General features: G+C 37.9%; 1 protein-coding gene across 4 annotated transcripts in view; it reads right to left on the bottom strand.

Moving 5' to 3' along the window:
• KIF1B (kinesin family member 1B) overlaps nt 1–27,903 on the bottom strand; it is a 98,644-nt gene that overhangs the window by 45,110 nt on the left and 25,631 nt on the right. For 3 of the 4 annotated variants that reach the window (XM_075172453.1, XM_075172455.1, XM_075172456.1), the window contains exons 5-20: nt 26,852–26,917; nt 25,252–25,430; nt 24,396–24,507; nt 23,276–23,353; nt 22,958–23,023; nt 20,555–20,630; nt 20,170–20,248; nt 19,469–19,611; nt 15,590–15,723; nt 14,407–14,486; nt 12,931–13,006; nt 9,608–9,687; nt 6,654–6,760; nt 6,084–6,167; nt 4,314–4,494; nt 3,826–3,898 (exon numbers count right to left, since the gene is read on the bottom strand). In XM_075172453.1, coding sequence (XP_075028554.1) covers nt 3,826–3,898; nt 4,314–4,494; nt 6,084–6,167; nt 6,654–6,760; nt 9,608–9,687; nt 12,931–13,006; nt 14,407–14,486; nt 15,590–15,723; nt 19,469–19,611; nt 20,170–20,248; nt 20,555–20,630; nt 22,958–23,023; nt 23,276–23,353; nt 24,396–24,507; nt 25,252–25,430; nt 26,852–26,917 — 1,614 coding nt within the window. Of the gene's footprint in view, nt 1–3,825; nt 3,899–4,313; nt 4,495–6,083; nt 6,168–6,653; nt 6,761–9,607; nt 9,688–12,930; nt 13,007–14,406; nt 14,487–15,589; nt 15,802–18,262; nt 18,305–19,468; nt 19,612–20,169; nt 20,249–20,554; nt 20,631–22,957; nt 23,024–23,275; nt 23,354–24,395; nt 24,508–25,251; nt 25,431–26,851; nt 26,918–27,903 lie in introns of all 4 variants that reach the window. The other variant, XM_075172457.1, reaches the window with a different exon arrangement.

Here is a 27,903-nt window from a genome sequence, read left to right as displayed (position 1 = left end):
ACTTCATACATGCTACAAAGACATGCAAATCCCCGCCACACACATTTGCCTTGGTGACTGCTGTTGCTTCTTTCAGCAAATCCTCCCCAGGTAGGTGAACACAACAGCCATCATAGAAGATGTCATGAGCAGCCAGAGTAAGTCGGGTTAACACTGGTTAGTAACGTTGCACGTGGTTGCAGGGATGCTCAAGTTTAGAATCCACTTCACTACAATAGCAGCCAGAGAAGTGTTAGACGATAAGAAAAAATGAAACAGAAGCAGCCGAAAGGTTCAATGTTAAAAGGACCGTAAGTGCCACTATGACAGGTGAAGACAGTGGTTCATACTCCAAGACTTGCTACAAGCTAAAAGGATATCCAGAATCAGTTTCAGAGGTGGGTTGTGGTTTGGTTTTTTTTTCCCATTTGTCACCTTGTTGCTTAGTTTAAAGAAAAAAAACCACATTAACAGTCTTGTCTGTCCGAAGAAAGAGTTTCAGAAGAATGTAGCAGTAATGACTTTTTTTTTTTTTAAAAATTGTTTTAATACTCTCATTCATTTAATTCTCTATTTGATATCCTTGATTTGTCCTCTTCTCAAACCCTAGAGCCTGGAGCTTCCACACACTTGCTAAGAGTTATGCATGTTTTGCTTCTTCATTACAAGTTTTCCACCTTTTGCTAAATGATTTTTAATGAGCAGTGCTTCAGGTTTCCACATGCTAGGAATGTCTGTTCAGGTATACTGCCACCAGAAGTTAAGGATATCCATTATTGCTTACTGCAACCAGGAATTAAAGTCAGACTACTTTTCTTTAAAGGATTATTAATTTAAGACATCTCTTCAACAAACAAAAAGTCCTATGTATTATTGTGATACAAACATCTTCAATAAAACACAGCAGTCTCTAATGAACCTCTATCTAACATCCCTATTTTTCACATAGAGAATTATAATACATGAGAGATCAGGAACAATAACAGCCAGTTATTCTAAAATCAGAGGAAACCCAGGTCATTGACTCAGAACCACAGGTTCCTAGACTTAAAACTTCGGGCAGAAGACCACGAAGAATGGGAAATACAATATAATTTGAATGATGAAAGGGAGCATGCCCTATGGTCAACAAGCTCCATAGCCTAAGATTCACATTAATTGAGCTTTTTGTGACCTTATGTATTTTTAAATATTTAACAATAGCGCTAGAGAATGAGCTTCTCCTAGTTTAGGCCAAAATATAAGCAAAACATTGGTTTAGAAACAGAACATAAACTCTTTGTGAGTTTACAGCTGACAAAATTTGTGACCTAAGGAAACAGCATCTAACAAACTGCATATTGCAGTGGAAACAAAAGATTCCCTGGAGGAAGACACTGTACAATCTACACATTCAAGGTTACGTTCAGAAAGGCAAAACACAAACTACTCAAACATTAAACCACAAGTTCCACAGGATTATTCTTATAGGTTACAAAATTACCATATTACTACTTATGGGTAAAGCATGTCTTGCGTATAAAAAGCTGATTAACAGACACTATGTGGTCATTGCCCTATGTGCACTCAGAGGTTACCCAGACCAATTAATATAGGTATATACTCACATTCTAATATCAAGTGGTCACTGCAAAGGCATTATGACCAAGAAAACCAGGAAGATAATTTTAGCTCTATTAAACACATTTTCTCATTCAATTTGTAAAATGGAGACTGATTATTTCTATTCCCTAGTAATACTAGCAAGGCAAATACATATTAGTTGTAGATTCTGGGGGACAAGAGCTATTATTTATCTTTTTTGTACAACATGTCTAACAGATAAACACCCAAATTGGTTGGAATCTCAGCACAAAACCAAAACAATCTGGTAAACAGGATTAGCCAGCTTCTTTTATATCTAAGATTATACTCCAATTTAGAACAAGAATATTTATATTTCAATATCAATCTTACATAGCAGTAAGTTAGAGAACCTGATATTGCAGCTAGTACTGCAGCAATGTAAATACTTTTAAAGTACGCAAGCTGAAATGCATTCCCAGATTTCCCAATCATTATTCAGCTACTGTTGTATGAATGCATTAACCCTGTCCATTCCAGACTCTGCATACAGTGACACAGAAATGACGAGATGTGTCAAGAAATTTTGCTGTCATCTGAAATATTCTTATTAAGCATTGCGATAAGCAGGATACTGCTTAACATACCAATGATCTCATTTGATATGATCCCTTACAACTAGGAAAGGTGTCCTTCAGGAATTACATTGGTAATGCACATAGGATAGTCTTCCACCTTTGTCCACTAATTGAAATCAGCAAAAACAAAACAAGCTTAAAGAAATCAGCAACTTGATTACAGTATTAAACAACCCACTATCTAAAGAACCTGCCCTTAATCTTAAGTATACAGGGAAACAAATTCCCTTTATAATACTTTTATAAATGCAGCCTTATTTGAAGCAGCTCCCCAGACAGCTAATTCTCCCATCTTTAATTCAGACAATAGCTTAGCTTATGCCGTTCAGCTAAAATTTAAGGGAGGGAATTGCATTACTTGCATCTCCTTTGACACATAGCCAGAACTTACTCGATACTCAAACTATTTTTCTTTTCACATTGAACTGATTTTTGCCGTACTACTTTCAGCTACAGAAATTTTAACTACAAAATTGCAGAGATGAAACATTACATTAGTCACATCTTAACTTCCTTTCTGAACTAAGTCTTGCTTTGGTTCAAAGTCTGCAACCACTCCTCTCCATCCATCCAAGAAATTAGTCCCTTGCAATGAAATAATTAGAGATACAAAAGTCTTTAAGTGTATAATACAAATTAAAAAAAATGATGTAGCTTCTACCTATGGAAGCCACGGTACTCTGCTCCATTCTGCTTTTGGGAGAAGGGGAAGAGCTTTACAGTTTAAAACACAGCATGCATTTAACCCACAGTTTACAAACAAATGAATCATGATTTCAAAACTTTTATTAGAATTCACGCACAACTACTTTTGCATTCTGGCTAAAAGACAACCCAGTGTCATTAAAGCAGAATCAGGAGACTCAGGTTTCTCAAGGAAATCTAGATTTCAATTCTGGGCTTGGTCTCATTTTTAAAATTCACAGGGTGCTTGAAGACTGCATGGATTTCTATTTGTAATGCATTTCAGAAGATATTTGTTGTGTGAAGACTGAAGTCTTCCTGTATCAGACTTAATTTATCAGACTTCCTATTTAAAAGATAGGTGGAATGGTGGAATTCCAATTATTCTGAGTAAGTTAACATTCCCTTTGCACACTGCTCCTAGTCATAACCCCACCATCGGCATGTGTACCATTAAGACCCTTACAAGGAACTCCATGCAGGGGGAGGGAGAAGGGTTAAAACATGCACAATGCAGCAACATTTTCAGACATCATTCAAAAAAATAAACCTAGCGTATCTATATTCTAGGAATCTCTTTGGCAGCACAAAATTAGTATGTTCTGGTGATCCAAGACAAAAATAAAGGCAAACATCCCAAGAAGTAGCTGTTTAGACTACTGAAAAGGAACTTTAAAAAACAGAGCATAGAAATGCCCTTCTTTCAGGTTACGTTGCAAGAAATCCAACCTGTCCCAACAAGAACTGATTAAAGCCACTTCATTGTCAATTACAATCTGTGAATTAACATGAAGGAGCTCACTCACTCTGATAATAACTCACTGTAGCACAAAATATTTGAAAGCAAAGGGAGAACTGCATTGTGCAGACAACCCAAGCAGGTTTCCTAAAATTTCAGATAAGCAAGGACAGGAATTACTGTTTGCCAAAGGTATAGTTAATTTAAAGTAAGGACACATACCAGCCTTTGCTGCTCCAACAAGAGATCAGCTTCCTCCTTCTCCTTCTTATACAAAATCTCCATTTCTTGTAATCTGAAGATGAATAAAAGAACAGAAGTAGCCAAGGAGGTAATAATTTTCACATTGATGCTACTCTACACACACAGCCCACTGAATTACACTGACAAGAGTAAAAGTCATTACATTTAAAAGGAACTGTTATTTGTCTATTATAGTACTATAGAAATGAAACTTCCTGTAACTTGCAGTTCAGTCCTTCACCAAAAGGTGTATGGGGTTAGTGGCAGGTGCTCACCTGCGATTTTTAAAGGAGTTAGCGCACTGAAACACTTAAGTAAAATATCGAGGAAGCTTTCTGAATTTTCACAATAGGCAGCAGAGATGCTATGTGGCAGAACCTAGGTTTAGGTTTTGCAGGGACACCACCCAAATAACCTACAGCTGACTCCTCCTTGTTTCAGGTAGAAATTTTGAGTTATTTTGTTACCTTTTCTCCATCTCCTGCTTCATGTCAATGCCCTGCTTCTCCAGAAGCTCCCTCTGAGCAAATGTCCAGTCAACCGGCTCAGAGGGAGTCTCAGCTGATGGTGTTTTCTCTCTTTCTGCTCGTGCTTGCTCTGGATGGTTGAATCTGAAGACATGATTTTTACCCATGATGATACGATTTCCTAAAAATAGGAACAGAAGTTAACTCTTTCAGGAAAGGATTCCAAAACCATTGAAAAACATTACTGAATGATTCATCCCATTTATCCTGTTGGGTGACAGCATAAGAAAAGATTGCCCTATAAGGATTTCTGCATACATTCAAGTTATCTAGGTGACAAGAAAAAAAAAAAAGAATGCTGGTTTGTACAGAAGCAGCGCTCATAGAGAACGACATCACCCGCAGGGGTTCAATCTAATATCCCACCAGAGCTTATCAAAAATTTAAGGACAAACTTGGAGACTGACCAACAGTTGCAGTAAATAAAACACATCACTAAATCCCATTCCTCTGCTTCAGCGACAGTGCAAAAACATGGGCAAAAGCCACTTCAGCAGAATTTTCAGCTCGGAAAAGCCTAACTTCAAACACTGGAACGCATGCTGCTTACTTTTCTTTAAAATGTGGTTTACATGTATTGATTTTATTGGAGTCCTAATCAGTGGGATTTATGGAAAGACTTTACAGCTTCTTTTACGCTAATCTCAAAAGAGCTGAAGAAATCTAATATTATTAAGTCTTTCGGCTAAATCCTAGAGATATCAGATGTCCACAAAGCCTGAGACATGTGCTTGATGGAAGACAGTACAATGCCTCTTGCTCTTCCAGAGAAAATGTAGTTAAAATTTTAAAAAGGCATTCTAGTAAATAGACCTCTAAAGTAGCCAAAATTTTCCTTATCAATACAGGCTCTTAAAGATGTCAGAGACCATGTCTATATTCTTCTAGTAACTCAATTATCTAGATGCAGAAGAAAAGGAAAAATATCTACTTTTTTTAAAAAGAAAGTAATTACTAAATGATAAAGTCATGGTATTCAATATGAGCCATATGCAGACACAGAAGCGCAAAAACTGTTCTTCCTTCATTGTCCAGACTTATGCTGAAGTCGGTACATTTGGTTCCATGAAAATACTCGCTTATAACTTAGTGCAAATAATCCTGAGGTGGGGTTTTTGTTTGGTTTTTTGGCTTTTTACCAGTGGAAAAATGGGGGAGGGACAGAGAAAGCATCACAGCTTGAAAGAGATAGATTAAACCCCATAATTTAGGGAAGTCACTCCCTCCTCTCTAATTCTTCCCCCACATGCCTTTCTAAAGGAATGTAGGGGACAGAGTGGGAAATCTAATGAGAGCAAAGAGAAGCTCTTGTACTCCTTCAGAGGGTCATATCTTCGCTTTGCCAGGAAACTGGGAATTTTCCATCAGCCACTGGCAGTCTGTCTGCTCTGTCTCACTGAGACTGCCAAGGGCAATAGGCTTGGGCAAGAATGTATTTGAATAATATCAGGGTAAGCAGAAGGACAAGCAGGATGCTGCGTGGCAGTGAATATTTAAGTACACTTACAGCTAGTGCAGCAAAGAATGAAAGAAAACAAACTGCTGCCAAGGGAAAAATGGTACCAGCTTCTGTTTAAAAGCTACACTCCAAAAAGGTAACATGGCTGTCTTTTAACAGCACCCAGCATTCTCTACGTATGATGCTAATGTCACATACGGACAATTCTTAAATGGAGAGTCTACAAAAATACCTGTTCCTACAGTTCTTACCTGAGCGCAACTGCACAGGCTGTACAACCCTCTTGCCATTAACATAGGTTTCTGATCGTTCACAAGGCTCCAAAGTAACAATAACTATGAAGAAAACAACATTGACGAATCAGACTTTAGCGAGCATTGTATAGAAACAGAAGTGTGCAAAACCTAGAGGCCTCTCATTTTCTGCCTATCTTCCTACTAACATCATAAAAAAGATACAAGTGAATCACTCCTTGATACCATGCTGGTTAAAAAACAAATAAAGCCCCATGAGAAAATCAATACTACTGACATCTCCATATTGCAGTTGGAAATTACTATTTTTTTGTGTGTTTGAATTTTCATGTTTATAGTTAACCAAGATCAGAACTTAACTCTTATACTGACTGCAGCCTGCAATTTTAAGCTATTATCACTTAAACAAATTTTATTTTCTTCCCCCAAGACTCAAGAAAACAACGAGTCAAAGCTGATGGTTTTCTTGAGGTAAGAGAAACTTTCAAATACCAGTATTCCCTGGCCAACTATCAAGTGAGGAGTGAAAGATTCAGCAACACTTCGATAGGAGTAGTAGTTTTTTACCTTCACCATTGTTGTTCCTCTCACTTCGAAAGATACAGTGTTCTTCTTTGATATGAGCCCCACTCAATACAATGTCTTGCCTTCGCTCAGCATCAGCTTGGCCAACCCTGGGTCCAACAGAAGATATTTGAAGAGCAAATCAGACACTTTCTACAACTCTGTGTAGGACAATACATCCCAGAAATATCCGGGAAAAGCCTAGACTATCCTTCAAGTTTAAAGGTTTGAACTAGTGCTTAACTCTGCGTTGCAGAGAACTTAGCAGATTTACCATGAATTGGAGGATAACAGCTTGACAAAACAAAAGAGACGTTTTCTCTCTCCCAAAACATGTAATTTAAAGAGAGAATTGAAATGTTAAACACCTCTGGATTTAATTTGTGTCCTTCCCTCTTATGTAGCCCCTTCTCCCTTTAGCAAAGGAATGCAGAAGGAAAAAAAAACAAAAGTGACGGAACTTCCAGTGGTGCATTTCAGCTGGCATACAGTGACCATCCCTTCCAATAATCACCACCTGCACTTCAACAAAGAAGCAAAAATGGCTCAGGAGACTCTTGCTGAATAATTTGATTCCACAAGCAGTTTCATCCAGCTTCCAGACAGTGAGAGGTTGGCTGCATCCCTGGAGCATGAAGATTTATGTCCATTACAAACTCAAGTATTTGAGCAGTTCTAGATACGGACAACTTAATTTTCAGTCCTAATGTTTATGAACTTCTTGTTCTACTTATTACTCCACACATTTCTGATGAGCTAGGCTCAAAACTTACAATGATTTCTTAAGCCCTAAGCTATTCTCATCATTCTGTGCTGAATTCTCTACAAGTTTGATATACTTTTCAGTAGGCCCAATGCCTATTAGAGTAGTACCATACAGCAGCACCTGTTTGTGTACTCTTCTCCATGTGTTCCCCAGGAATATACAAACTAAGCAACCAAACATGGCTTAGTGCTCCAAAGACAACAAAATCCACCTCTCTTTTTCCAGATGTTTTGACAAGTTTTGGAATAAAATCTGTTTTAAATTCCAAATCTGGAAATTAAATTTAATCTCATATATGTGAATGCAGAATTCACTAACTGTGCAGAGGCATGGTGTGGTTGTGCATTTCCCCCCACCCTCCTGGGCCGCTCCACGATCTCAGAAACTCCTGCTAAACCTTGGCCTTGGTGTAACGAGTCAGGCAGTGAAGCGTCCCTTTACCATATCAGGAACTCTTGCATAGCTGAGGCTGGGGAATGTACTGATCATACCAGAAACTTCCGCTGCCTGGCCCAAGTGGAGGACAAGAGCGGGATAACTGTCATCCCGATACCCTTATCTGAGTCGTAGCTCAAGTGGAACGATACCATTGTTACTGAAACCTTGAGAGTTTTGATGGATGACTAAAGTCAATCATCTTGCAACCCTACAAACAGCAGTCCCAAGTGAGGCCCTTTGAGCTCTCCTGGACTGCAGCGAGCTGCGCCCAGAATCTCCCTCTGAGTGGAATGCTTCTCAGAGTTCACAAACTCTCGAGTTTGTGATATTTGGAGGACCGTCGCAGACCGGCACGGCACTTGGGCTGCAACACTCCTTGGCTGAAACGCTTCTTGAGGCTCAACCCTTCGCCCATCGAGAAATGCCAAGACATTTGACGTGAGTATTTCACTGAACTTGAAGGGAATTTTTAACAGGTATACCTTTGTATATTTATCTCTGTGTGTGTGTGTGTGTGTGTGTGTGTATGTCTGTGAATTGATGGAGGTACCCGCTAGCAAATACAGTCTGCTAAAATCTTATGCTCTATCTCAAGATTGAGAATGAACCTTAGACTGCTGCTACTTTCAGACATAAACCATTGACCAGGTCTGAGACTAGGGGTAGATCCAGCTGCACCTAGGCTCCTTTTAAGAAGGAATTTAGAAAGCAAGGGGGTCTACTCTGAACCTCGTGACTCAATGGGAAGGTTTCCTTATTCCTTATATTTCTCCCATTAGATATAAACTGTTGACCAAGTCTGGGACTACGGGTGGATCCGGTCAGGTCTACTCTGAATCTCGTGACTCAACAGGAGGGTCTCCTTACTCTTTTTTGTATTAGGCATAAACCGTTGTCCAAGTCTGAGATTAAGATTGGATCCAGTTGGGTCTTCTCTGAACCCCATGACTCAACGGGAGGGTCTCCCTTAACCTTTTCATCCTTGGCCTCTGTATAAATCATTCCAACTCAATTCTAACACAATATCCTGGTTTCAGCTGGGATAGAGTTAATTTTCTTCCTAGTAGCTGGTATAGTGCTGTGTTTTGGATTTAGTATGAGAATAAGGTTGATAACAGACTGATGTTTTAGTTGTTGCTAAGTAGCGTTTACACTAGTCAAGGACTTTCCAGCTTCCTTTTCCTTTGTATGCTTCATCCGTGTAGTAAGCGATAGAGTGAACGTTGCCATCAAACTCTGTTAAGTCGCACTTTTATAAATTTCTATTAAAATCACTTTCTGCCAATACCTTCAACAGCGATTCTTTTAGTGGCCTCTAAACCACTCATTCGCGACACACGGGTAAGAGTTTACTTAAATAATAAAGTGAACACTCATCCATATTCCGGTTGCTTTTATCAAGTACTATGGTTTTCAATCCTCCACCTATCAACATCTCAAAGGCATTTTCAGTAAGTTTTATTACTTTTGTTTTCCTACATCTTAAAAGGGTTATCATGCTTTCCTTTACTGCCCAGGTGTAGTAACAAACTTCTTATAAAGCTGAGTGACTGCACACATAACTTTTAAAGCACAAAATCAACTTAAAAGAAAACGCATTTCTGTACTTTTTTCCACCTACAGCAATCTCATGCTTCATTTGCACCTGCAAGTTGAACAGCTCAAGGCACAATTATTATTTATGGTGTCTCCAGCATGGGGATTTAAGCAAGCAAAGAAGCAGACTTCAGAGCATATTAGAACCAATCCTCACCTAGTAATACCATCTTTGATGTAGTAAAGCAGACATTCAGACATGAGTGGATCTTCATTAAGGTTTACAAGATGAGGAGTCTGAAAGAAAAAAAAGAAAAGTTAATTAAGAACTGAGGACCTACTTTCAGGCTTCTTCCCACAGCTGTGGAGGATGTATATTAATCCAGCAGTTTTGCTATGTACATCGAGGTTATCCATAACGTATTTTTTCAAATATAACCTCTTGCAGTACTGAAGAGCATCACAAAGTAACAGCAGAAGTACAACTCAGATTGCTTAGTTATCTGAAATATCAGTCAATAGAAGGAATAAAGACTTCAGCTGGAAAAAGATTCTTTGTAAAGTGTCTGTAAACTTTGATAAGGGAAGTCCAACAGCAGAAGAGGTTGCTTCCGTAAAATTCTGAAACTCATGTGGAATCAACTTTGGCTTTTCTTGGGCAATACAGGTCAGGTGATCATTTGGCAAAGTCTGTTAATGTCAAAAGAAAATCTAAAACTACCAACATTCTCTGATACAAACAGCTAAAAAAACTCTTCATCTAAAGTTCTTCTAAATTTAAATCCACTACAGTTACTAAACCAACCTTCTTTGGTGAAAAAACCCCACTGGAATCAGCAAACAAGTCACAAGGCCTTGGTGTGAAAATCTAGCCAGTGAGATAGCAGTAAGCACAAGCACAAAAGAAAAGGCAAAAATGGTTAAACAGAATTAAAGAAGAAAGATGATAAAAGAGAAATAAAACTGTTAATAAGCCACTTGTCCTTTTGTCACCCTCAAACAGAATAAATTTAGCAAAAGGAAATAATTTGGCTAAGATTCCTTGGGAACATTGCTTCCATCAACTTATTCTAGCTGCAAAGAAGTTTACTTAAGAGATATGTTAATAGCACTCCCTTTACAGAAGCTCAAAAATTACTGGATGTTCACAATGAAATTTGTCTTTGAACGAAGAAGTCTGATTGACATCCCTGCTCACTGCAGGGGGGTTGGACTGGATGACCTTTAAAGGTCCCTTCCAACCCAAACTATTCTATGATTGTCAATTGCCCAATGGAAGACTTAACTACAAAGACAAAAAAGGGGGAAAAAACAAAGATACCTTTTCCACCCCTAAAAATATAGGGGGCACCTAAAAATGAAGCTGAAGATGTCCCATGCCGTCATCACTATTCACTGCATTCAAATCAACATTTGGAGCTGTATGAAGCTCTTAAATCAAGAGAAAACTGCAGAGAAACCAAATCCCAGACATAGTCAACTGCTGTAACACGACTATGACTTGTATCACTTGGACACTTCAAAAATAACGCTGTACCCTATACATACATGTTTTAGCATCCGAGTTCATTTACTACGTTAAATCAAAGCCTGAATGGGTTTTTCAAAGGCCACAGAGAGCTTTGTAAGAAATAAAGCTCAACAACTTGAAAGATGATGCTAGCAAAACCAACTGTTCACTCATTCTGAGATCTATTATTCATCCACAGACAGTTATGTCTTCAACTTTCTCCTGCACAGCATTCCTCAAGGATGAGCTGAAGGACTTTCCCTGCTCCCATCTTTGACGACAGCACAAGCAATCAAATTTCCACAAACCATTTCAAGAAGTTCCCTGCCATCAAAGGCAAAACTGGTAGATACAGCAATGACTGCACAATGTGACACCTTTTAATTCGTGAAATGGGCAAAATTTACCTTACAGAGTTCAATTTACAGCTCAGCTGGTAAAAACACAGTGCTGTCCTAGTAGCATATGATTAGATATATACTGGTACCTCAGAAGTGTAAATAAAATCTTTATAAAAAGCTTCAAATTTGCTATCTACATCTCCTAAATTTTCACAAGAGCAGCCACAGTTACTAGAAGGAGAACTAATGAAACTGAAGTGCAAGGATAGCAAGGAACAGAAACAGACAGGACTAGGTCAGAAGTTTCACTTCTCCTAATAAATCCTAGATGGGTAAAACCAAATACTATCTATTACCAAAGCAACTACTTAATCCAGATGGCATTTATACACAAACCTGATCAGCTGAAAATGCACCAAAAGAGTCATCAAAAAGAGCTGAGGGCCTCTGAGGGAAAATCTAAAAGGAGATGAGGATCCATAACATAAAAGAAAGAAACGTAAAGAACACTCAACGAATTAGGGTCTTTACAAACCTTAGGCACTTCTGGAGTAGATACTAAAAGGAAACCAGAGTTCTACCTACTCCAAACATAAGTCTAACACTACTTTAAGCGAAGGATTACACATTTAAACCAATTCTCCTGTCCTGTATTTCTTTCCAATGCCTCTAGGTGGGTCCCCGTTTAACCTTAGAGCAAGTTTGTTACACACTTTGCACATGCAAGTTTCAGGCTAAAATATGACCCTGTGCTTCCTTGTTCAAAGATTTTTGAGATGCAATAAAGTATGTTCTTTTCCTTGTACTTCTTCAATAATCCTGCTTTAACTGCATAGATAGCTCCTTTACTAACTTGATCATTTTATATTTATAGCACTGATTTATGCCCTTTTCCTGCACAGTTCTGCTTCTTTCAAATTTCAGAAACTAGAACTATTGACATGTACTGAAAGGAATATTCCCCTGCATCCCCTACGTTCAGTGGTTCATTAGATTACAACCCCTTTTTCCAAAGGGAAAAGGATTAACAAACAAATTCAAGGATGAGGACCTAAACAAGACTTCAAACTTTTCTGGGTATCTCAAAGAAGGATAGGTAGAGTACATGAAGGTCACACGCAGCTACTGCAGAAAATGGCAACAACAATCTAAGAGGCAGCATTTCTGAGTTGCTACCACATAAACAAATATGCAAGGAGCTGCGAACGCTTCCCCTTGCAGCACAGATTTTTCTAAAGGAAGGTACAAAAAAATTCAACCATTTTTTGAAATCAGAAGTCTCCCCATGAACTTTTCACGCTGCTCCTATTTCATCGTTGTTATTAGGCTAGCACATGCTTCCCTACTTTGACGACCAATGGAAGCTACCACAGGCAATTCTTTCCACAGCTCCCTAAAAGCATTAAGTACTATGTTGCATCACTTGCATGAGGAACAGCACCCAAATTCATTATTTTGGGCAAAATAATCCTTAGATGTAGAGTGTTTTGACAGATTCTAACACTAAAGCTTTTTCCAAAAAGATATTGTAAAAGGAACTTACTACTAAGGGTCCAAACGTCACTTATGTTCTTTTGTATCTTACATGAATACAAGCTCTTGCGTGAATGGTAGCTCCCTCATCACCCTCTCCTCCCAGGCTGATCAGCCTTTTGGAGACATGATGCAATAGTTACCAATTTTCTCTACCTTTTTAGGTGAGAAGACTCCCAGTGTTCCTCCATCTTCCCGAATGGCAACTCCCATTTCTGCCAGCAATGCCTCCCTGCGAGAGAAAAGCAAGATATTTACCATATTTTAGGCTTCTCAGACAAAAAAAGGTCTAATGAAAGCCATGTAATGAAATACATTAGACTTTCAACCAGCCTGTCCACTGACCATACAGCCGGGACTGTCACCACCTCATAACACAGTAGGGCAAGTTTCTAAACTTTAATCCTAGAGTTTATAGGCCTGCAGAACAGCCACAGCAAAAATTTTACAGAGATTTAACAGCATTTTAATGCAATAATGTATCACAAGAAAAGTACATTTTAGGACACTACATTCATTGCTTCTTTAAGGAAGGTTAAAGTCTGTTCTAAATTTAAATATTTCATTTAGGTAAAAGAAGCTACCACTATTCATTGATTTACAAAGACTTAACTGGCTCTTCCTGATCTAATAGAGAAAGTACTCTCTCCTTCTTGAGACATAAAAAGGATTGTATTGGGTCAAACTGTTCATGTAACACAGTATTCTTGGCCTTGACAAAGCACAACAGTGATGCCAACGCAGAAGAACGAGAACATGGCAAACACTGTGATATCTTCCCCAAAGTATTCTCACAGTCTCCCAATTTCTTCCTGAGGAATTTCCAGAATTAGTGGTGGCATTTCTTTTAAACAGCTATCCAAAGTGTTTTTGTTGTTGTTTTTTGAGGTTTTGTCTTTTTTTTTTAATTCAACTCCTAGCATCATCCACATCATGCAGTAAAGACTTCCACAGCTTACCCATGTATTGTGAGAACTTCCTATTTGCTTCAAATTACTTGTTAGCCTTGAAGTCCCTTAGCTCTGTCAGTGAATAATCAATCTCTATCCATTTTCTTCATATAACTCTCATGATTTCATGGACTGCTCAGTCACACTGTTTCCAGGCAAAGATGTTCCCCTTACATATTTTGTAAGCTTCTACTATTCTAATAAGCAATGCTCTGGTTGCACCCGCTTTCCGACAATTATTAAGCATCTGCCTCGTTGCTTTAAGACACAATTCAAACCAAAGCTGGAAAGCTGGAACTGTTTAACAATCTTAGATACTCTGGTACTAAAAACTTAATCTATTCTGCTTAACTTCAGTGCCAGAATTTTTGGAATGTAAGAGAATGGTGTAAGGGAAAAGAAAGAGATCAGGACTCCATGCTGCTTCACAGCAGAAGCCAATGTGGCAGCTTAGGATGTTACCTGAATTACAACGGTAAACACTTTAACTGTAGGAAATATAGAAAAGAATACAGCTTTCTCTCAGCATTGCCTCTACTGTTATATATAACACAAAGGTCAGCAGAATTATCACTAAGCACTATTCTGCTGTTCCATTGCTTTTGAACAGAATAACATTCTCCATTTTCCACACTTCGTTTTCTAGAGACCATCCACATCTACAGCACTTCTGATTCCTGACCTTTCCATCCTAATGGCCTCAGTTTTCCTCAGCTTCTCTTCCCATGTTTCATTCAGCTCTGCAATGATCTTCTCAGATTCCTGTGTGAAAATCCCAAAAGCTGTTTTACAATTTTTCTCAAAGTTCTTTACATAATAAACAAAGCAATTAAAGTTTGTGTTCAGTTCTAGACCGCAAATTAATTTTGGATATAAAAAGTACTCCCAGCACTTCAAAACTCTAAGTTGTCTTTCTTAATTTTTAAAAGGGTAAATAGCCTTGAAGGCAAGCTGAGAAGAAAAGACGACTTCACATCTAACCACAGTCAGACTTCAATTTGAACCACCTACATTTTTTTTTCCTTTTTCTATTTTTTTTTTTTTTAATTTGATTTACAGACATCATTCAGTAACTGGATGCCAAGGAACTGCAGAGACCACACTGTTATTTCCATGGCAACAGCGGGTTTCCAATAGGAAAGGGATACGCAGTGTGTGTTCCAGCCCACTCCAATCCCTGTGGCAGTGTCTCATGGACAAGACATGAGAATGAAGCACAGATTCAACACAGCCAGCTCTCCCCACTCATCCACCCATGGTGATTGGGGGGGCTTTCATAAAAATTAAGAAATAGTTCACTGTAATGCACTTTTGATGCGGTTCAATTCTATGCAGAATTGGGACAAGGCCGCTATTGTCTGGATAAAGCATGCTATTCTGTGTGCTTCACATTTTAATCTGTGGGGGCTGGGCGAATACAACAGTGGCAGGATTATTCTTCCTCCTTTTTTCAACTTTAGGGTAATTTGGTTTTCTGAAAGCTGAGTGCATTTGCTAGTCAGACTGGTCTACACTAGTGCTGACCAGGCCTCCTGAAATCTATACTTATGATCAAGATTTTCCATAATTACTACTGCATCAGAGGACCTGTAAACAGGAATCAAGATTTTAATTTACAATTTAATTGTAGCCCCAGGCTACAGTTAAACCTAAATAATCCTAACAGGAAAGGCTGTGCATGAACCCAGTTTCTAGCCCACCACAGTTAAGTGCCCTTTTTAAGGTGCAAGTGGGTTTCAGACAACTTCCTACAGAAACAGTAGCATACTGGATGTATTCATGAAGGAAAGTTCTCCCGGGTTCATTGCTATTTAGCCTTGGAAAAGACAAAAATAATAGCCTCCTTAATCTACAGGGATACCTACCTTCAAACGTTCAATTGCCTCTTCTCCTCCAGGTGTTGACATGATTCTTTCCTGTATACTGGACACAGATGTTAAGCCCACCTGACTACTGAGAGAGCAGGAGGATGGAGATGCAGTGAGGGACCCCATGGAGGCTGTGGAAAAATTGCCAGGACGTTGATTCTCGGAGGCTAGCAAGTATCTATGTTTATTGTTCTGAAAATCTTTCAAATCTGGGAGAGAGACACACAGACAGAGGGAAGGCAGAAAGATGGGAAAAAAGGAAAAGAGGAAGAGGGAAGGAAGAGGAAAAGGGAAAGGAAGGAAATACCAGTGTAAGAGGAAAGCATTTAAGCAGCAACAAGACAAGTTTTGTAATTTTTAGATGGCAGTTCTGAAACAAATCTTTTAATATTAGTATCCATAACATAACGATAACTCAGTTCAGACCCTGAGGATTATTAGTAAGGACTGCATCATAAACCATTTTGATCAAAAAAGCTTGAAAAAAATAAGTTACACACTTGCCAAAAAATAAACCATCCTATTCCTAACCGAACACTAAACTGAGCTCAGCCCAGGAGCAGATTCAGTTCCTCATGAGACCAGTGACATTTTGGGCTGAAGTCTGAATAGACACCAACGCCTTCAACTCAGCAAAACATTCTCTTCAAAACTGCTTTAATCTAAAATGATGATTAAGTAAATCTTTATCACAGCAGTGGTTCTGCTGCTGAACCACCCAGACCACAAGGACAAAGAACTACCCCTCCTTAAATTCTCACAGGAGAGTATGTAAATAATCTGTCAGTCCATGGCAGGGTGAAGAAAACACAAGTTCACAAAAACATCATTATGTTACTTCTTGACCCTCCTTATCTGAAAAATGGAAATCTAAGATACCTGAGCAGTGAAATACCTGATAAGGCTCTCACACTTCAGAAGGTGCTTTAAAGCTTTTTGGTCTTAGTTTAGATGAAAAAGGCCTTAAAAACCCCAAAATTTAATAAGGCAGCTTTTGTAGCCTGAAAACCTGGGGGCCTTAAAAACCCCAAAATTTAATAAGGCAGCTTTTGTAGCCTGAAAACCTGGGAGCCTGAAAGATGCCTCCTTGAAAGACAGAAAACAAAGTAAAGGTGCATGAATGATTTAAGAACGAATATCCAAAGGCAATTTATTTTAATCTAACTTAGCTTCTCAGATATGTCTGTAAAACATATCCTCAGAATAATCACACACCAAAAAAAAAGAAAAAAAAAATCTTCTAACATGGCAATATCCGACAATAGCTCAGTTTTAATAATTTTGATGATAGTTTTAAATTCTATTCTAAAAACAAATCCTTTAAAATAAGTATCCTTAGGAAAGAAACAGGTCAAATCAGACCTTGCAAGTTATAAACAAGGGCTTCACACTTACAAAAATGAGATGCTCACCAAGACATTGCATAAATTTCCATGTCCTCCTACATCTCTCTACTCTTATCCTGAACAATTCTGCAATTGTCAGCCTTATGCCCTAGTTCACTCCACATTCAACCTGCTGTTTCAGCCTCATGAAACTGATCAAATCAGTTTGAAAACCACCATCTGCAAATACAGGAAGCAGGGGTGGAAGTTTAACAGAAGAAAAGCAGGTTAAGGAAAGGGAATGCCATCAGGATGGGGAAAGCAGGCATGACAGAGCAGGGAGAATGAAGTCTCGAAAGGCCAATAGACACATGCACTCCTGAAGACAAAGGAAGTGGCACTTGCAGTAGCTTTCACAGTTGTGATCACAGAGAACCAAAATCCTCAACATCATGCACGCTTCTCCTGGAGGCTGCAGCTTTCACACGGATGACATATGCACACGCTGGGAGCAGCATCAGAATGTAAGACAAGGCCAGGATGAGTCTTTACACCACCAGTAGCTTTAATTTTAGGAAATTTCAGACAGATCTCTTCCAGTTGATATTGTTTGACTGAGGGTGAAGACGACTGACTGAAAGAGTTTAAAAAGTCTACCAACCCAAAATTTACATAGAATACATTTCTCTTGCAATGGACTACGTGTATTTCCCTTTCATAGAAGCAAACAGTAGAACAGAAATAAAATGCTATTTGCTGACTGTTTTTAACCCTATTAAGTTAATCATCTGCAACAAGTATTTGAGCTCACATAAGAGACCTTCATCAGTACAAGATGTCCAACTTTTTTTTTTTTAATAGACTATACAAAATAAATAAATTTCAGTCTCCAGGAGGAACTGGTAACATTTCATCTTGAGTTAATCAAATGACACATTTAAAACAAATACTTCTAGGTGGAAAAGAGATGTTAAAAGGCCAGGAAGCTAGGTGAGCAGAAGCTGTTTCAACTGAGTAACTTGAGAAAGATTTGAGAAAAAGATTTTCTAGTTCGAATCTAAACTTTTGGCTGTCATGAAAACAGACTAAAGAATTACCACTCTCCCTTCTATATTCTGCCAGAAAGAAAGCAATTAACGTATGTTGCATGTTAAACTTTGCACTTTTTTTTTGACTGTCGACTCAATCTAAGAAATGCTGGTTAAGCTAGTTTCCATGAAACTGCATTGCATTCCTCAGTGAGTGTTCTGTCTGGGATTTCCCTGTGAGAAATGCTGGCATGCAAAGCTCAGTTAAAAGCTGACCCAGAGAAAGCAGGTTAAAAAGAGAACCACACAATACACACATTTGCCTCCACTTCCAGAGTATTCATCTCCCATTGGATCAACTGAAAGGAAGCAGGAGGGAAAATACAAGAAGGATCAAAATTGAAGGTTCACCAGCGACACAGGAAGGGAAGAGAATACTACTTGATGTTTAAAGAAACAAACCACAATTTTCAGTAACACATAGTTTTTTCAGTTTTGATTTAGAACCAAAAAACACAGACTGTACCAAGCATGAAAACACCTGCATTTCACAGTCTTCTGGCCCCATTCTCTTGAAAACAAGCAAACAAAAAAGTAAATACATGTTATACATCTTTAAGCAGTCTGTGACTAAGTGAGGACTTCTGCTTCACAGGCAAATAAGCTCTGACAAATCAGAAACTGGTGCAACATTCACTTTTTTTTTTTTTTAAGTCAAAGAATCTTTTAATCCACTGAAATACATTCTGTGTTTTTATGGGTATCTCCTTCACTAGGAATTAAATCACTGTTCATAATATAAAAGCAGCTAAAATTTTAGTTTATTTGCCTTGTTTGGAATGAAGACAAGGAAATAATTCAGGCACAAGTTTTTTCTGGTGCTTTAAGAGGTTGCTGGCAAAGCAAATCAGAACAATACTGCTCTGCCAACCTAACTCAAAATCTTGCCCCAAAAGAATTCATTATTTATTCACAAGCAGCTGTTTCATAGCTAGTTATTTTGAGATGACAAATGGTTTGTCATTCAGGACATCGTCTAACAGGAATTAGCCAACATTTTCTTTTCTGAGCAAGGATGGCATTGAAGCCAGGTATCAACTACTAACCTTAACCCTTTAAGGAGGAAGAAAAGATGCTTGCTTTCTCAGTGTGAAATTAAGTTTCTATAGTTTCAATTATCCTCCTTTTATTGGCAGCTAGACAAAAAGCCCTCCATAACTCACCAGGGCAAGTCTTGAATGTGTAAGTTCTATTACAAAAAATCATTTCTACAGTAATAGGAAACTCAATCTCCATGTTTTGACTTGAGACTTTGAAGGTGGCCTATCAACTCTACAGACAATCCCAGGATGGGTTGTTTAAAGACAGAAGAGGCTACCATTTCTAAAACCATGTTCAAGATTTAATATCAGCACCTACATTTAACTTCTATGTTCTAAAGCCCTTTCTCTCGCAGGCCCAGCCCTCCCTCCTCCGTAAGAGAGACCAACCTCAAGATGATAAGATCTGTTTAATCCACTTACTGTCAATAATATCTCCCAGCCCTTGGGCACGCAGGAGATCCTTAAGCCTTGTCACCTCCTCCTTCAGCTCACGCACCAGCTTGGCATTGGGATCTTCATTGATAACAGCATTGCATTTAATCTGTTTTGCACGATCAGCATATCTGGAACCAGACCAAAAAAAAACCTTATAATGAACATATAAGTGCTTATCTGCAACACAGAAATGCAGCAATATAGGAGACATTTAGCTTGCAGCTGTATGTCAGAAGAGAATCCTAGATTATATTCATTCATGCTTTTGAATTCTTACTTAATACAGGGTATTGCTGCAAAAAAAAACCCAAGTCCTATTCAAGATGGATTAAAAAGGTGCATCATATGTACAACAGACAACATTTTTTTTTCTTTTTTCTTTATTCAGTGCTTTGAAGCCTCAGCTTGACTAATATGCTCAATTTTAGGGACCACGCTGGAAAGAACATATGAACATGAGAAGATGAGTTTGATTTTTCAAGTTAAGAGTCAGCAATAAATCCCTAGCTCCCTATTCACATACAGTAGAAAGGTTTTCCTCTTTCAGGGTAATTGAGTTCTTGCCAGTACAGAGTATTCTTCCCCACAGATTTTCTTAAAGTATAACAACCCAAAGGTTTGAGGGATAGAATGTGGCCATTAGAGCTAACAGCTACCCATATTCATCTCAGATAAAAAGAAAGTACCTTAAAGTGCTCAAAGTTTCATCATAGTTTATATCTGCCGGACTCAAAGCAGCAACCATCGCAGTTCTGGAGTTACCGCCTATAACGAACAGGCAAGATTTTAGATGAAACTACAGTGCACAATCTAGGCACTAATTACCTACTAAATATCAGTATTTTCAATAAATTATAGAATTAAATTATATTCTACATTACTAAGGAATATACAAAAATCATAGGAAAGAGAGCTGTAACTTTAACAAAGGGTAGAACTATATGACTCAGATTTGACTACTAAAAATATTTAACCTTATACTTGATACAAATTTAAGTTAAGTGAGTTGAAAGCAGTCAGAAAAATTCAGTGACATTTCCTTCCATATTGGCACAGGCAAATCAGCCATACCTAGATTTTCTCGAAGAAGCCATGTTAGTACAGAATCCCTGTACGGTATAAAGTCTGTCTTCTTCTTTTTTTTACTCTACAAAAAAAAGAGCACAGTACTGAAAAATAGAAATGAAATCAAATGAAAAATTCATGTTTAAGACATAAAAATCATAGTATATGTATTAAAAGAACCATGACAACATACACATACGCTATCTCAACAGAAGGGCGGCTCATCCTCAGTTGTACAAGTGATTATTGAGTTTGATATTAGACAACATGCAACATATTCAAACATCTAAACAGATGACGATAAACAGTCCAGAGAATTCCCTTGAAGCACTACCTTCAGAAAGGTTTTCTGTATATAAAGAATATCTTCCTGACATTTAAATTCTGTGTTCTAACACCATTCCAAGAGACTTTAAGCAGTAAGCCTTATTCATTCAGAGGAAGATTCAGTTTTCCTTTTCTAGAAAAGTTACAGCTTTTTAGAGCCGTCAGAAGTCCATTACAGGAGATTCCACAACTACAGAGATACAAGTGCACATCTGAAAGGACAACTAGCCAATCTTCCTGTGTTTCTGTAAGCAGTTATTAGGAAACTTGAGGACAGAAGAGATAAAAGTATTTGGACACTGAAATTAGAAGTATGAGTAGAAAGGAGGTAGTTTTAGGGGGGGGGGGTTGTGTGTTTTTATTTTGGTTTAGGGGGGAAAAAAAAAAAAAAAGACAACAACAACTTTAGAAAGACTACTCAAACCAAAGCACAAGGCCACAAGATAGGTGCCCAAGTATTTAAGTACTTTGTCCGAAAATCAGTAGTGACAAATGCAGAAATTCCACACAAGAGAAGAGGGCCTTCTCAGCACCTTTGGCAGACTTCCCTCCAAATTTCACTGTAAAGGCTTTCCCTAGCTTCTTTATTTGGTCTAAAAGAAACAATGATTAACTTCAAAAGCGAAGTGAATCTGGGCTCATCCGTTTACTTACACAAACAGTTAGCAGGCAAACATCTTGCTTCAAGAGATACCAAAAGTTTAATTCCACACAACATTTAACACAGGATATGGCTTTGCAATAAAAGGCCTGATTATAATTTATGTGAAACTCCTCTTAACACTCAAGAGGTGCTTAAAATGTGAGTGTTAGTCTTGCAATAGTTCTATTTTCCCTTGCCAAAGGTGAGTAACCTTACAGCGGACAAGTAAAATTACTAAGGGCAGGTAAGCACCAGATGCTAAAGTTGAAAACTAGAATTGACTATCTCCTACAATCCATCATATGGGGTAAAGAAAAAAGCATGGAGAGTAGAAGAATGAAAGCAAAGACAAAGTTATCCCTACTAAAAGTAAATATTCCCAAGGTAAGTCACCAAATCAGGAGCAGGGATGTAATAAAAGACTATACCTAAATACATACTTAAATGTGTTCTTTTCATTAATTTATCCCCAATCTTAGAACATTTTTAAATGTTAGTACTGATAATTCTCAGGCTTCATGACTATAATTTACAGTCACAGGAATTTCTTAAAGACCTGGCATAAAAGATCCCTGCTCTTTGATTCCGAAATGAAGAGAATAAAATCTTACACTCAGGCAAAGAAAACAACATCCACTACTACTCAGACCATCATACCTTGTTGGTGCAGTTATCCTAAGTTGAAAGCATTAAAGAAAGAGGAAGACGATACAAGATGAGCTTCTTAACATAGCTTTATATATAATTTCCATGTTATCTGGGGTAGTATTTTCTTTTCTTGAGAAGCCCAACGAATAAGAATAGTTTTCATTAAAAAAAAAAAATCTAAAAAGCACTTCAGTATATTTAACCTGTCCAAGCTGTTGAGAACTCACTTTTAAAAGGAACAGCAATAATTTACTTTTTTTTTCAGATAGTAGTTGAGTATAAAAGTAAAAGACAAAGTACTTTTCTAAACCTACAACATAATGTTTGGATCAACATATGCTCACTCAACTCAATACATTATTAAATCTTGCCATTGCAAAAAAAGCCAGTGATAATCAAATTATTACACTGATATTGCTAAAATTTTTAACAAAGCTGCAGTTAGTTTTCTAAAATTATTCTTTCAAATAAAAATAAAATTACTGCTCTGCAGAACTAAAAGTTTGCTACATCAACATGTCTTCTACATAAATGCAGGCTTCTTTTGCAAGGCTTCTTCACAGCTAAATAAACCAATGCTTCAATCTATCGACAAGTAAAGTTTCTACCAGCCTATGTGACATTCACAGAATACTATCAACACTCTTCATCTACCAAAATACACACAGCTAATTTGGCTGAGAATGCTAGGCCAAGAACAGTCAATGATTCTGCTGTACTCCATGGGTTTTACTGTCTCGGTTTTACTAGCCATGGAAAGGTTGTTGCAGGTAAGTAAATGCTGTACTTACCACTTCGGCCAATGCTGAAATAACTTTGCCCAGAGTTGTGAGAGACTTGTTTATATTTGCTCCTTCCTGAGAAAACAGAATCCAGTATTATATAGTTATTAAAATTGTTCAACCATGAACCTCTGTAGGCTAAATGAGCCAAATGTCACATCCATGATCGGGGAGGGAGGGAGGGGGGAAGTCTTCAGTTCTGCAACTATTTTTTCCATACTTATAATAGCAATCTTTTCTTTTCCTTACTATTTGTCAAGCAAAGGCTCCACATGGTGCTTGTGTACCCTCTTCCCTTTCTTTCCCCATACATCAATAGCCCAATACCTTTAATCGGGTTCCTTTGGCACCAGTTGAATCAGCTCGCTCACTCCCAGCTAGATCCACAAGGCTAATCTTGCTGACCTGAAAAGAGAAAGCACGTTAACAACGAGAATTAGTTCTTGGTTAACTAAAGTAAGAACAGAACTTCGAAGAATTCTGTGCCATGAGAAGAACTCTACTGTCTAAAAAATCCCCATAGGGTGCTTAAAACTACAGTCAAACGAAGTTTTCACAAGCAATTAGCTTGACGCTGTTATCTTATGGATAAGAAGTATCTAGGATTATGCTCTCGTTTAAGTATCACTGTACTCTAAACTACCTAAAAAGAAAGAATGAGGTCTCACATGAATAGAGCAGAACAGAAGTCAAAAGAAATTGTTACTGCTACAGACACCACAAGAATCTCAAAGGAAGAGAAACTTCATGTTTCATCCTGACTCTAGTGACAGCAACAATAAAGAACTGGCCTAACTAAAGCTACAGACTGCATGTCAGTTAATGATAATCTTACAGGATCTTATCATCTGGGGAGGTGGGGGCATTTTCAATACATTAATTTTTTCAGATCTGTCCACAGTAGTCAGTTCAGAAATGTGAACGTTACCTGTATTTCCGCTACTTTTGCATGCACAGCCTCTATTTTAGAGTATAAAAGCCAGAAAACTGTTCCATGCTAACAGTGTACCTCCTTTTAACATGCAAATTCCAGAAAGTGCCTAAGTCTCACTCATCCCAATTCCTGTGCCCAAAGAAAAGAACTAACGAGGCAAATATTTTGCACTGACAAGCAAAACCACAGAAAGTTCTGGGAACAAGACTAGGGAAGATTAACAACTTTTATTTCATATATCCCTCCCAATAGAACCTAGTCCTTAAGGCCATACTTTTCCCACATCTATATATTCTCCTCCTGTACATATTCCCCATTTAGTTACTTTTAGAATTACAATCAAACAAAATCCCGTAAGAAATAAAAGGGTCCGTCAAGGCACACAGCAAGTTCACCCTTAAACAAAATACCAGAAAGGGCAATTCATTCTCATTTTCTCATCATATGCCAATACGAATAAGACACTGCAGGGAAGATTTGTGAAAAACAGAAAGCCTCTTATCTGTAACATACCTTCTCTGTGGAAAGATCAGTTTCTGTGTCATGTTTCTTCTGAGTAAAGACAATTGTAAACACAGCATGAGAGCGGCTGCTGGTTTCATTCATGTTAGTAGCTGCGACAGTCCTAAAGTATGAACACATACAGACACGTTTAGAAAACAGTAGCCTCTATGCTGCAGGTACAACTACCTGCAGGGCTGAATGCAGCTGTAGAGGAATGAGACCAAGAGGCTGTACAGTTGATGTTCTGCCCTGTAACCAAGACCAAGCCACACCAAATACCATTAACAAACCCTTTGATTTTTCACTCCTGAATTACTCCCATCTTCATCACAGTTTAAACAGAGCTTCCTCAATCTGTGTACTCAATAATCTACCTTACACTCAAACACACAAGAAAACACGAGTGGCATTTACGTCAGTCTTTCCCACACAGTTAAATGGAGCCTACAGCTGACATGAAAACAACTACTAATGAACCAGAACCTAAAGCTAGAATGCCAACTTAAATCCTGACCACTTGAATGAATGAAAGAGGAGACTGTGTTTACATGTTTATTTATACTAATACAGTGATACAGTACACAACAAAGGCAGAACTAAAAGCCAGTATAATTATTTACATACTTCGTCTCAAGCCATTAGAAGCTTTAAATATCTATACAGCAATTTGCAGCACTATTTCAGCACACAAATCAATTTCAGCCTTTTAATAACATTGATCAGTGCATATTTCAACAAGCTCCTCAAGTGACATGAATTTTTTAATAAGTGACAATGCATCACAGAAGATATTTTAAATTTGCTGCTATATGCCATATATCCCCACAACAGAGATAAAAATATGTAACACGCTACCATCACTAACCTGGCTTTGTTCCCAGCATCCATGAGGTCTGCAATGTCTGTATAAGACGTGACTGCTAACTTGGACAGATCTTCCACATACGGTCCAAGCAGAGGATGTTCTCGCACTCGCAAATTCCCTTTGTTCTTCGGGTTCAACAAGTCTCTAACTCTCTCACAGTAAATCTCCATGTAACTCACCTGAAAACAGGAATTTGCACGAGCAATTTAGTGTTTGTTAAGGCTTCCTCTGCAAGCAGCTCTGCAGCATTTCAGAGTGCCACTGGTAGAAACTCTTCCAGTCTACTACAGCAAAACTATAGATGGGTGTCTCAGTTCATGTAACAGCTTGAGACAATGGCAGAAGGGAAGAAGCCTCATGCATCAGGTCTCCAACATAAGCTGCAGGCCTTGCATCCATGTATAGATCCCTCAATCATTTCAAAAAACATTGGTGTTTAATTAAAAATTATACACTTGAGTTCACAGTCATTTTAACAGCTTTAATATGACGCAGCAGCAAAACTATTTTTCAAAAGAGGCAAACAAGACAGATGGTAAAAGGAGTCTGCCTACAAGGAATCTCTCTTATGAACCTCCAAAGCAAACTTAAGAAGGGAAAAAATTAATTTATTTGTATGCAGAAGCAACTTCAGATTCTAAGCTGTACCCACGTCCTGCTGTATTCCTGAGTCATCAGTACAATTATTCAAACTACAGTAATCTTAAATCTGCACCCTTTGAAATAAATCATAAAGCTAAGATTATTTTAAAATGCATTCTTTAATTTTTATGTTTCTCAGGGCACTAGGCTTATCCCAGTCCAACAGGTACTTAGCAGCTCCAGCAGTCAAGATATTAAACATTAAGAGAGACAGTATGTTATTCACTTTCATTCTGTGGAAAGACTACAGATGTAAGCAGCAGTTTTAGAAACACAAAAAGAGGTCTTCAATCTCTGAATAAGTGCAATTCAGAAAAATGAATTCTATATCCAAAACAGATCACAATACACTATTTATACACTTCCATCACGGTTTCTGTCTAGCTGTCTCCTTTCCCAGGTTATTTGACAGATGTTCATTCTTTTGGATTTCCACTATAAGAGAGACTATTTCTCTCTCTCTCTTACATGCACAAATCTATGCTTGGAAACATAATCAGAACCGTAAACAAGTACCAAATAGAAAAAACATCATGAAAATGTAGGAATCTTCTCATTCACAAATCCTAAACGTGATGCTCCTATGGCATTCAAGCATTAAGTCATGAAATGTTAATAAAATACAATTAAATGAAGGGTTAAAATGGACAGATTCAAAGCCACAAAACTAGTAATTTTCCAGTTCTGTAATTTAGAAGTAGTAATGATTGGAGTTCACATTTATTAGCAACAATCACATTTGACTTCTACCAGCTTTTTGGTCTTCCTTTCTTTTGAAGCCTGCAACATATTTGCATGTCAAGCCATTAAAACTGATTGGGGGAAAAAAGAAAATACTGTTTCTGCGAAGCACCTACTTTTATTTTATCCGCATCTTAATGCACCATCAATAAAGCAGCACCTAAGCTTAGTTTGATGTCCAGCACACAGATATTCTTTGATCTCTCACCATACTCACCTCTACAGAATATGACATCTCTTCATTGCTATTGTCATTGATTTTCTCAAACAGTTCTTCACATAGCTGGAAAGAGATTAAACCCGAGTCAGAAATTAGTCTTTACTGAGTACTAACAAGTAACTACTATAACGTGTCATTAAATTGGCTTTAGAGTGAGGGTAGGGGAAGAAAAAGAACCTATTACATCAATCACATACAGCCTCACTGGGAAGACACCTCATCTCAATTCTACATCACTATCAATCAGTCTTATTTTATACAGTATCTCAACAATTTCTAGGTTTAATCCGTATTCTTATTCTGTACTATAAAATTAGAAAAAGCCTATAATAACTGAAATAGGCAGTAATAATTTTACAAAGGAATTATTAAAATCCTTAATCCTCTGCTAGTGGCATAAAAACAACAGACTGTTTATTCGGTGTGCTGAAGTTCCAAGATTCAGATTTAAATCAATAGGCAGAAATTATTTCAAAATTTGTTAACAGTATCTTCATATGAAGGATACTTTAACTATCAGCGGTCTACTGCTTCAAGAGTTTTCTATTTTGGGAATGGAGGAATGCACCATCTTCCAACAAACCTGGTCCACTGTCAACACCTACACACTAAGGAAGGCCTGCACTTAGAACAAATGCCACACAACCAACAGCTATAGAACGCTAAATTCATGACGATGGCATAAATTGTTGCCAGCCAAAATTTCCTGTGGGCGTATCTTAACTTCTTCAAATTTTAAGGCAAATGTCAAAAACAAATTTCAGAGAGGGAAATAACACTGGGCTGTGCTCAGTTGCCCTAAATATTTTTTCCCAATGTTTTGATAGACTTCATTTCTTAGCAAGATATATTATTCAGTTTTTAGCTTTGGGAAACTTGTTCCCACAAAAATTTTCTGGCATGTTCATCAGTAATACCACCTTTTGAATTCCTGCTGAATACAAAGTGCTTAAGTGCTGTCCTAGCTAAAGTCAGACAAGGAGATAAGAAACTCAGCGAATAATACATCTTTAGTTTCTTTGTTTGGGGAAGTGGAGAAATTGGACGTA

Source organism: Calonectris borealis, chromosome 23 (genome assembly GCF_964195595.1).
Source record: "Calonectris borealis chromosome 23, bCalBor7.hap1.2, whole genome shotgun sequence".
NCBI lineage: Eukaryota > Metazoa > Chordata > Aves > Procellariiformes > Procellariidae > Calonectris > Calonectris borealis.
This window is presented reverse-complemented; position numbering and strand designations above follow the sequence as displayed.